This window comes from Haliotis rubra, unplaced genomic scaffold, assembly GCF_003918875.1.
Source record: "Haliotis rubra isolate DU_JTF1 unplaced genomic scaffold, ASM391887v1 Scf30, whole genome shotgun sequence".
Lineage (NCBI taxonomy): Eukaryota > Metazoa > Mollusca > Gastropoda > Lepetellida > Haliotidae > Haliotis > Haliotis rubra.
The window spans coordinates 2,650,294-2,663,075 of NW_025766969.1; the positions used below are offsets into that span (position 1 = coordinate 2,650,294).

General features: G+C 38.9%; 1 protein-coding gene across 1 annotated transcript in view; it reads right to left on the bottom strand.

The window, feature by feature from the left end:
- Positions 1-12,782, bottom strand: part of LOC124282595 — a 105,869-nt gene that overhangs the window by 48,112 nt on the left and 44,975 nt on the right. The window contains exon 2 of the mRNA XM_046718615.1: positions 3,936-4,050. Within this exon, the coding sequence (XP_046574571.1) occupies positions 3,936-4,050 (115 nt within the window). The remainder of the gene's footprint in view (positions 1-3,935; positions 4,051-12,782) is intronic.

The window sequence follows — 12,782 nt, forward strand, 5'->3', positions numbered from 1 at the left end:
TGCATTTCAAGTACTCTTCCAAAGAGACAATCAATACATTGTTACTATATACAGCACCTCCAATAATGAGAGCTTTAAGAATTAAGGTAGCTGTTGCATTTCATGTACTCTTCCAAAGAGACAATCAACACATTGTTGCACTCACTGACCTGATACTTCAGGCTGATTAGAAAGCTGTGAAATAATGAAACTACAAAATTAGGAACGAGCTCGTAACATTCATTTTTCTACTTATGGATAATAAATTGTCTTAGCTAATCACTTATACTGCTAGAGCTAATTATTAACATGTCCACATTGACAAAATGCAGATATATAATGGTTCTGAAACCTCTGAAGCCCAAGAATCAGTTAACTAAAAAATTCTAGACATCCTTTTCAACAAGCCAGGACACCTTCCCAAATTAACTTTTTAAGTTTAATATTTTTCAAACTCACACAAATTTAGCAAAGCAATTGTCTGGTAACTATATATCATGGAATTCATTATAATGCGTTTGAGCCCTAATTCCTTCTCAGACTCAATTTCACGAGATATTGTCATTGTCCTGGCCACAGGATAATGAACTCCATCATAATGAAAACAAACCCTAATGAATGTGTTTTGAGAAACAACCACACAACCGCGGTAGTCGCGGCACCAACCACACAACAATATCAACATCCTAAATGACCCTGACAGTTTGTCAGATGAAAGCTTCACCAAATAAGAACTGGTTGATAAATAGCCACTGTCGGCTATCCAATATCAAAGAAATTCATCAAGTATCCAAGACTTAATCAAACTGACCCTCCAGCATATTTATGTAATATTGCTAATACAAAATGTCTGCTGCCCTGAAGGAAATTAGCAGAACTGAACACACATTTCTTGATGCCTCAAGATAACTTTAAGCATATCAATTTACCTTAAAAGTTATCCTTGTTGCCATAACTACCGGTAATTTTGATAAGTGTTTCATGGATTTGTATACACTAAACTCTTCCATCACAGGCAAACACAGACAACATTATGAAGTGTGGTCGTGATGAATGTCTCATATTTTCAGTCAGCTAATGAAATGAGACCATCAATAACTCACACAAGTCACATGACCAACTTTGAATGAACTTACAATAACTGCCAGAACCTGAATGTATGGGGCTGATGGGCATAAGGCTATGACACATTTCACAATATATAGTGTTGTTAGTGTGATGTGATCTGAATGGTGAGAGTACTTGCTGTTTCCCCCTTATCACTTTAGATATTCATAGTAGTATTTCACACATTTATCTGTGTTTTTATCTATCTAACCTTGCTTAAATCAAGTAGTTTTGATTTGTTAAATTAACCAATGGTGTTCAGTTGTTTTGGGCACAGCAATTCACTGTGCCCAAGTACATCATTTGGGCAGACTAGAAGTGAGTGAGTTTAGTTTTATGCCACCTTTAGCAATATTCCAGCAATATCATGGCAGGGATCACCAGAAATGGGCTGCACACATTGTACCCATGTTGGGAATTGAACCCAGGTCTTCGGCGTGATGAGCAAACACTTTAACCACTAGGCCACCCCACCGCCCCTGAGCACACCAGGAACCTTTAATCATGAGTTGGAATCCCAGTTTGCCCAGATTCTATTTCAAACCTTGGGGCTTTAAACCTACGTAAACTGACATACTGTACAAAATGGCATTAAACCACACTATTACTTAAACAGATAGCCACTAGTCTGCAAGTCAGCCATATGTACTATGGGATGGAGGATTGTAACCTACTGACTGACTGACTGAGTTTAGTCATATGTACTGTGGCAATATTCCAGCAATGTAACCTACAGGACACCAGAAATGGGCTTAACACTTTTGCCCATGACTGAGTTTAGTTTTCTTCGCTGATGAGCAATATTCCAGCAATAGGCTACATGGGGGGACACCTGTAATGGGCTTAAACCTGTGATGGGCACCATGTACTCAACTACTCAACTATCAATATTATTTTATTGACAACAATTTCATTGTCAAGCTCAGAATGACTTTATGTCACAGATTTCATCATTATTCACTGCTCTTGACGCAAGTAGCTGCAACATTTGCTGAAGCAGCATTAAGTAATTTTCACTCAATACTTATTATTTTTTCTCATCCTTTTACCCAGTTTATTACCACTGTGAAGAAAATATTTACTGATAACACTGGAATAACAAGAGATAAGAATTATTTTATGCAAATAACTTTTTTTTAACTTGAAACAAAAACACTTGAATTTATTTTCCAAAGATATGTAACGTGGTCATTTGTCTTCAGTGGAGAAACTGTAAAACACATTATTTCTCCAACATTGTGACATGAATGGTATTGTTTGTGGATTTAGGTCAAACTATCTTTCCAAATTACAACTGACAGTACTGAAACTATTTAGTTTTGTTGATTCCCCATGAGATAAACTTGATATCAAATTGAACACTGGGTAATATCTTATAATAACACCATGAAACACTTTAAGCTCTTCTTGTTTGCAGTGCTATCTTGTCTATCTGGAAACTGTCACATGACATTACTCATAGACGTAAGCATTACAATTAGCCTTTCCCCACACACCCATCTCTTGTCAGCGGTGACAATAGGAATCAGCAAGGTCACCAGGCAGCTGCCAGAGAAAAGACAATGCAATCATATGTACTGTTGGAACAAGTAGACAAGCCTTATTTCCAGGAATATCTTAACCCACAACATCATCTGATCCAATTAAATCCAGCTGGATCTAAATAATGGGCAGGCAGCAAAAAGAACTGTTGGAAGTGATGTAGTTCTGAGACTGTGTCATTGTTCTTGAGGGCAAAAAGGGTATGGCCACCGTGTTCAGCAGTGGGTCATGATGTTTGCTGGAACAAGCTACTTACAGAATCCCTATTAGACTGCTATTTCTGGTCTTTGACTGGCATGAGGTGGAATTATAGATTTATACATCAATCCCTTTTCAAATTATTGTATGACACCTTTGGATCATAATCGCTCTATTCCAGATTGAGAACACGGTGAAGCAAAATGGGCATTTACAGAGAGATGTCTTACTTTTCAGGATTTACATTTTCAATAACTTTCTAAATTTTTCATTTCAGATATAATAAAGTTTGATCACTTTATCTGCATCATTTGGTTCAAATATGGTCATTACATCAATAGGTTAAAGAAATGAGAGGACGATACAGTTGGTTATCCCTTGCTAATGATTCAGAAGGGGCTTGAGTCCAAATGACCCTACTTTTACAGGCACCTGGGTCGTGTTGCCTCATATTTCTTGCATATAGGTTAAGGTTCGTTCATCCTGTGGATATTCAAATTAACAGACACCCTGTCTTCATAAAAAGTGTGCATCGTTTAAGTCTACTGAAAAAGTTTTCACACTGACAACAGAAGAGTCATCATAAGGAAGGTTGTTAATAAATAAGTCTTAAAGAGACACTTGAACTGCTCCAACAACTGGGCTTCTTTGAGAGAGTCTGGCAGTAAGTTCCATTTAGTGGCAGGTTTTACTTTTAATGTTTTATTACACATTGAAACAATCTGTTTATGTGACTTGTGAACATAAAACTGTCATTCGCATCTTCATAGTCTTGTGAAAAAAGGTCAAGATCTGTACCTAAATCCAATATTTCCTTGAACAAGTATTCACCAGCTGATTGTTCCCCTTTAGTGTTATAACAATGGACCAATCAAATTAGTTTCACGTAGCACAGTATAATGGCATACATGGAAGTAGCTTCCTTTGTCAGTTGGACCTTGAGGACAATACCTGAAGTGGGATGTTTGGCAATAAAGTCTGCTGGGAAGAAAAGTGAATAAAAATGAAGGCCAATGACACAAAATCATTTAAGTGTCTTCAAGTAACCAACAGATCTTCATGTTGGTGGGTTATTAAAACCAACATGGAGGTGTATTAAGATGACTGACCTGATGTTGTGGCAAGTCCATGTGTGGGAGATAAACTTGCCGACTTTCTCCTCAGGAATGTCTTCACACGTCACATTGCGATCCAGAACTAAGCTGTGCTTGGGGAAGGACTTGTCTGCAAGGAAGAGAGGTTTATTAGATGGGTACATGGTGGATAGTGGCATTTATTTGATACACATGTGCTCTTCGGCATTGTGGTTGTCAAGGTTACTAGCAATTGGTGACAGTTCTGCTGTGAGTTATTTTGGATTAACACCACTTTTCTTAATGCCATGGTGTCATAGTATATAGATGATACCTCTTATTTCCACCATACGAGTAAAGTGCTTTGGAGATGTTTTAACCTGGAGCTGCCACAGGGTCACAGAGTGTGGGATAAAGTGTGTAATCGGACCACAAGCATAAGTATGATGCTGACAAAACTAGATATGTTATCAGAGATTCTCTGATATGAAAAGAAACACATGCAAGGCATGCAGCTTCGTGTGGGAAGATGTACAGTCTCAGACCTTTGATGAAACCAACATGTATTGAGCTGACAGACCGAGAACCATAACTGGGGTGAAGCAGGATTTGAACCCACAATAAGGGACAAGGGACACAACTCTGCACAGTAGAATGTGGCATCTTAGATGACTAAGTGAGTGAGTTTAGTTTTATGTTGCACTCCGCACCATTCCAGCTATATGGCAGCGTCAATAGTCCGGACCAGACAATCTAGTGATCAACAGCATGAACATCGACCTACGCAATTGGGATATGATGACACGTGTCAACCAAGTCAGCGAACCTGATCACCTGATCCCCTAAGTCGCCTGTTACAACAAGCATGGGTTGATGAAGATCAATTCTAACCCGGATCTTCACGTGTCCTAGGTTGTTGGAAACAGAAATATATATAGTGTATTTTATGAAATTTAAAAATTTAGATTACTTTGTATGAGTCATTAAATTAATTTGTGTCGCTCTACTTTGGAAACATTTTTTTATAAAAAATGAATCCAAACATGATCTCTGCATTCTGCATCATGAGTTCCACGACTAAGACACCCTTAACCCACACATACTTGTTGGACTGACTGGCTGAGTTTGGTTTTACGCCGCTTTTAGCAATATTTCAGCAACATCACGGCAGGGGACACCAGAAATGGGCTTCATGAATTGTGCCCATGTGGGGATTCGAACCCGGGTCTTCGGCGTGACGAGCCAATGCTTTAACCATTAGGCTACCCCACCGCCCCCATACTTGTTGGAAGAAATAAAGCGAGTGAGTGAAGTTAGACCATGTTTTCAGCAACATTAAAGCCAGTTCACGGAAAGAAAAGACAAAAACCAAAAACATATACACTAATTAGCATGAATGCTTCATCAATTGCTAATGCAGTTCACAGTACATATTGAACTGCCTCCTGCATGATCCTACAAACACACAGTAATGGTACATCTCTGATAGAAGACCGTTACATCAGGTCCATGTCACTACTCTACAACATGTACTTGATGGCACAGACATGTACCACAATAGTCTACAGCATCAGCAACCTTCTTCACATAACAATGTCAACCTGACAGAGAATCAGCTGGGTTTATCAACATGTGCCAACATTCTTACATGCCTGTTACAGATATATCCAGCTGTGTAGATACCTTGATGTCTGGGTAAGTCTGACACCTGATTTGAACAGCAGCTACACCACATCCCAGATACAATGTTTAATTAAGCACCAGTACCTTATACCTGTATAAATAAAGTATTTAATCCGTATTAGTTATTTAAGTAAATGTTTCATTCCTGTTGAGTGAGTGAGTATGGTTTTACGCCGCTTTTAGCAATATTCCAGCAATATCACGGCGGGGGACACCAGAAATGGGCTTCACACATTGTACTCATGTGGGGAATCGAACCCGGGTCTTCGACGTGACGAGCGAACGCTTTAACCACTAGACTACCCCACCCCTTCATTCCTGTTGCCTATAATGTGGCACTTAAACACTTAAATCAACTAATCTGTCAGTCTGTGATACGTTTTTGATATACAGTCAAATCCCGATGAGTCGAATCGCTGGGGACCAAGTAATAAATTCGACTTATCGATGTATTCGAGACATAGGTATGTCTATGAGGGTAGAAAAAAAGATGATCCAGTCCTAATTCTTCCGCCTAAGCATTTGTTTATCTAATGATTTCCATATCACTAATAGGGACACCTTATCAGTTCCAGTCTGATTAGCACAGACAGTGATTTCTGTAAAATCACTAATCTGCCTTTTGAACTCACCCGTCAATGGCGGAAAGGTGTGAGCCGCGCTGGTTTGTTAATTGGATCAGTTTGCTACACCAATCAACTTCTCATTGACTGACTTCGGCTTATGTATACAAGATTGCTGTTGTTTGAATCTCATGGGACCAAATTTCCTTCTCGAGTCATCGTGTGTATTTATGAGACGAATTCGTGTAACCGGTATTCAAATGATGACAACTATAACGGAATGGTCGGGACCGACAGGTACTTCGAGTTATGCATAATATTCAAGACACCGGCATTCGACTCATCGGGATTTGACTGTATTTGATTTATATATCCTCGTTCAGTGCCAAAATCTATTGAGTGAAACTTGTTCCTCCACATCAGTGGAACTTTCTTCTATACAACTCAGCTGACATAGGCTAAATTTAGCTGGAATCATACAACTGACTACTTTCAGTACTTGTTTCTTCTATACACTGCAGTCAGCAATATTCCAGCTATATGGCGGTGGTCTGTAAATAATCGAAGTCTGGACCAGACAATCCAGTGATCAACATCATGAGCATCGATCTACGCAAATGGGATATAATGACATGTTTCCACCAAGCCAGCAAGCCTCAAAACCCGATCCTATTAGTCGCCTGTTACAACAAGTATTATAGGTAGCTGAAGACCAATTCTAACATGGGTTATGTTGTTGGGATTTTACCTTGAGTCCTGTCACATTGTTACAGAAGGTCCCTGCAAAATCTCCATTGTCAATTTTTACAACAAGCATTTTTACTTTTAGGACGCACTAAGGAATTGTCAATTTTATGCATATAGGGCCTTGGAATTTGTGTCCTGTAAATCCCTGGGTTATGTATTCAAGTATTCATATCACACATTCAAACAGACTCGTTCTTCATTTGTCAGTAGGGCAGCAAATGTGGTATTGCAAACTATTCTGTTCTAGAAAATTAAGGAAGAAACCTGCAAGGATGGGATTGTTTTAGAGTGGGATAGGACAGAGATTTTAGACTGGGATTTTATCAGAAAGATCACCTCTTGTAGTATATGTGGCCATTCAAAACCTTTTCCGTTTTTTTTCTGAGACACCTGCAAAGATGCTATTTGTGAATCATATTTATCACATTTTATCCTATTTATTATTTTCAATGATATTTCACAGTTTACCAGTAATATGACTATCATTTCTACATAACACTTACCTGAGCAAAACAATTCTCTTACAACATACACACACATGTAAACGTAAAAACACTACGTAGGACCCTTTGTTATAAACAACCAATCTAGTCGAGCCAAACTGAGCACGGTGTAAACCTGAAGATGCACTATTCACAATTCTGTGCACAGAAGCTGAAAACTCTTCAGTACAGAAAGTCACCAATCTGTTTCATTTCCCTAACATTACCGATCAACCTTGCAAACATTGGTTTCCATGACAACAAAGATTACATTCCCTCCACAACCACAGCACTGAGCCACCACTGCAGGACCTGTAACGATTGAATCCTTACGCAATGAATTATGCAAAAATCAATCTAACATGAGCTTTTCAAACGTCCCTGCACCTAAACAATTTCTGCAATGCTCAGAATGTTTTTCAATTTCCCTGTAATAATGCACAATACGAATTCCAGACAACAGATGCTGTTACAATTATAGTATTTAAAATTCTGCCTGGAATGAGAAATAATATCTAGATTTTTACTCAAAAGGGAGATAACTCATTAGGATACTCATCCAGCATATTAACTTCATCTGATATACCATCTGTCAACAGAGCTGTTAACTCTTTCCCATTGTCCTATACCACTGGTATAGATTGTATTACTAATTATGTAGTCTGTCTCACAGTCCAACATTATTTTCCCTGCTACCTAGCCCTCTCTGCAATGACAGACCGCTCCTTGGTGTAGTGGTTAGAGCGTCCGCCCGGAGAGCGGAAGGTCGCGGGTTCGATCCCCGACCGCGTCATACCAAAAGACGTTAAAATATGGTACTTGTTGGTCCCTGCCTGGCGCTCGGCATTAATGGGTACAACAAGAACTGGTCGGCTCGGAGTCAGTATACTGTGTCTGAGTGGGGTATTCATGCTTCACTGCGGCATGGTATCTCAGTGGGCTAGCACTATAAAACCAGCTTAAGTCTTGGTTAGTACAAGCAGCCGCACATACACACACACACGCATGCACGTCATCATATGAGCGAAATATTCTCAAGCACGACGTTAAATCCAATTTCACCTCACCTCACCTCTGCAATGATAAAGCCCTAAATGAAGCAAGTCTAGATTTCCCCAGATTCAGGTGTCTCCCATCTTACTGGGGTTCCTTATTTAGGTATTTCTATCGATATTATATATATTCAGGGACTAAGTATTAGTCTACTAATTATTCAACAGCAATCTCCTCCATACTAGAGAAAACACAAACCAATGAATAGAAAGACTGCAAGTTGCCAAGTTCATGTGTTGAAACTGAACCTCTCAATACACCTGTTATTTTATCTATTTTTGTGTGTACACATGTAAGATCAAATTTATTGAATTCAAGCATACTTGTATGCAATAGACTCAATAGGAATTGAGTTTTCACATAAATATTTGTGTAATTTACTCAGATACACAGCTTATATGTACCTGGGGATACTAATACAGGGTAGTATGGGCACATTTGAGGATTACACAATAATCACAATAATCACAAAACACATTTGATGAGTGAGTTGGGTTTACCACACTTAAGACCAGACCAATTTTATTTCTTGTTTTATGGATTTTTGCCCTCAGAAAACCTAAAGGCAGGAGGGAAAAAAAATAAAAATAAAATGACCAGTCAAAGTAATATTCCTTCTAAATACTAAAAGTATCGTACTTTTGGGAATTTATGAAGTGTATATGGGGCAAAAAACAATCTCAAAGAAGTTTTCTTGTAAGTTTACATTTTTGGTCAATAAAAACATTAGGATTTTAATTTTTGAGCAGAGAAAATTTATTTTTATTTTTTTATTATATTTTTTTTCTTATTCTTGAATAAATACAACCGACAGATCCGTAAAATGAGAAATAAAATTGGTCTGGCCTTATCAGAGATGGCCAGCTTAATGTGGAAGGACAGCCCACAGCTATGCAAGCCTCATTTGTTAACCACTTTGGTGATATCCATGACCATGGGTATGGTGCTGCCAAACCTAGAACTGGGGTAAACTGGGATTTGAACCACGGTCATTACAGGTTTCTTGCTTGTCCAAGGGATGCAACTCTGCACAATTTGGCCTTAGACTACAAGGCCACACATGCACCTCAACCTCCACCTTGGGCGGTGGGGCTGACTAGTGGTTAAAGCATTTGCTCGTCACGCTGAGGACCCAGGTTTAATTCCCCACATGGGTACAATGTGTGAAGCCCATTTCTGGTGTGCCCTGCTGTGATATTGCTGGAATATTGCTAAAAGTGGTGTAAAACTAAACTCACTCACTCTCCACCTTTATCACATAATGGAGGGGCATGTATTTGAACTGGAATATGAGGGAGTTACAATCAAACATTGATCAATATTGCACCCATATCGCAAAGAGAACTAGTTTGTCAACAAAGAACAGTAAAAAGTAGGTATTACATTTAAGTTATAAAACAACCAGAAATTGCGAGCACTAATAACCCTGACCGTGACTTTGTGCTTCAACTGTACCAAGATCTGTATCAAATGTTTCACTGCACCTTTCATATAAACACAGAAGCCATTACCCAAATCTGAAAACAATCCATTAAATGATTGTAAGGCTATTGGTTCAACACATTTCATATGGGACTACTTTCCTGAGTTCCTAATTTGCGATACTTCTCGATAAGGAAAAATAAAAAAAATGTTGAGGTTCCGATTACACCTTTATAAAGTTTTGGGTAGGTAGGTAGGTAGGAAGGAATTGTTTTTACATTTTTTTAGAAGTAAAGTGCGAACTAATCCCTGGCACTGCAATTTGTTCTGTACAAAGTTGCTACCCTTAGTTGAACAGGGATACAGGATTATGACTTCCACATTCGACATACTCTTGTATAGCAAAATGTCCCCACATCAATCACTGGATTGTTTAGCCCATACAAGAATATATACAAGCTGATGTCATACAGCTAGAATACTGGCAGGTGCTGCATTAATCAAGCAAACAATACCGTGAAAGACTTCATTTCTAATAATATACAGTTGTATATAAAAGCACAACTAATGCCCAAGTCTTCAAAGCTTCCTTCGAGCAGGATTCCATTCCACCAAGCTTTTGTACCACCACTGAACTTCCATACTATAACATGGACTTAGTACGTCTTATGATAACTTAGTGGAACCGGCGGTGATAAATCATAAATTATCTCCCATCTCTAACTTCATGAAACATATGATGCGATTAACGAACCCCAAAGCCTACCAGTACATAAACAGTTCATCCATCACGTTCTGCTTGAAACTTCATCAACCATCAGTGACAGACACAAAAAGGTTGTTAGCATTCTCTCAGGTGTAAATGTTGTCCTTTCATCTCAAGCATTGTTCTTTCCTCAAACAGTAAAGCACGATGAAGCACTCTTTCGTAATCCATCTGTCTCAACCTGTCCTTCCAAAACAGTAGTTATACAAGACACAGGAATATTTTAAGAATAAAGAACCTTGGATGAATCATACCGCAATATTTCCCACATGCTCAGTGATGGTAGAAAAGATAAATTTAGACTATTACATTTATACAAGATTGGTTACATGAGTATTCTACAGGGTCCACTAAAGATCATGTCTCGAAAATGCTTGAATAATAATGTTTTCTTCAGTAAAGGTCAAACAATGGTCATTGTTCTCTTGACATATACTTTGCTATAGTATTGATGAAACTGCTGAGGAAAATATCTTAACCACTCGCTCTTGGGTATTTCTTTAGTAAACATATGGTGTTTGCCATATCTGTTTGCCAAGTACTCTAGGCCGCCATTGTGCAGGTATTGCCTGAGTCAGTGATTGTTTGGTTGGTTTGTTGTTTACTGCCACTCTCAGCAATATTCCAGCTATATGGTGACAGTCTGTAAATAATGGAGTCTGGACCAGTTAATCCAGTGATCAACAGCATGAGCATTAATCTACGCAGTTGGGATACGATGACACGTGGGACGTGGGTCAGTGAAGAACCAGTGTAGCATATCCAGGCAACCACGTATTTACCTGCTTTGTGTTCTGTTCCATTATATCTTCTTTCTTTTTACGGGTCAGTGATGTTGCTGGAATATTGCATAATCCAGGTAAAACCACATTTGCTCTAGTCAGTTATATCATTCTTTCTTTTTTACATTTGATACACTTGATGACAAAAATATCAGTTATAATTGTATTGCCCACTAAGTTGTAAACATAATTCAGAGATATTCAGAGTTAATTATATTTCACTTACACTTTTCATACAAATAAACACTTAAAATAACAGAAGTATAACTTCAGCAAACTGTGACTACAATGATGATACTTAAATACTTACATTTTACCAGCTTGACTAGAATACATTGTTTTGTCTTTATAAAGCATTTCAGTTTCTATTATAACCTCAAACATTTATCATCATGACAGGTGAGGTGAGGTGAAATTAGGTTTAACGTCGTGCTTGAGAATATTTCGCTCATATGATGACGTGCATGCATGTGTATGTGTATGTGCGGCTGCTTGTACTAGCCCAGACTTAAGCTGGTTTATAGTGCTAGCCCACTGAGATACCATGCCGCAGTGAAGCATGAATACCCACTCAGACACATTATACTGACTCCGAGCCGACCAGTCCTTGTTGTACCCATTAATGCCAAGCGCCAGGCAGGGACCAACAAGTACCATATTTAAACGTCTTTTGGTATGACGCGGTCGGGGATCGAACCCGCGACCTTCCGCTCTCCGGGCGGACGCTCTAACCACTACACCACGGAGGCAGCCTCATCATGACAGGGTGGTTGGGTAGCCTAGTGCTTAAAGTGTTTCCTCATCACAACTAAGACACAGGTTCGATTCCCCACATGGGCACAATGTGAGAAGCCTATTTCTGGTGTCCCCGCCGTGATGTTGCTGGACTATTGCTAAAAGCAGCAAAAAGATAAAACTCACTCACTACAGGAGGATTTCATATTGCTGAATTGCCTAAAGAGAAAACCACAGCGAAGGACCATTAAGGAGATCCACATTTGTTCTGTTGTAGCGTAAAACTAAACTCAGTATCATGATCCTATTGTATTTTCATTTGTACATTTGCTGCATTAGCCAGACTAAGCGAATCAATACAACACGGTCTACATCTATATCTGGTATCCCGAGCACATCCTTCAACACCACACTATCACCAGCACACACACCAAGCTCATTGACTAGGCTATAAGCTCAATATACACCACCAGTGGATGTCATTAACTGGAGGCCCGTTACATCAATCACACAGTTTGACTGACAGCTGACATGTACAGCACTCAACGTACCGCATTCCTGGGCTGTGTTTCATAAACCAGAGACCATATACCGGTTTATGGTCTCTGCATAAACAAACAAACATCATGGGACAAGTTTGCAAAATACTT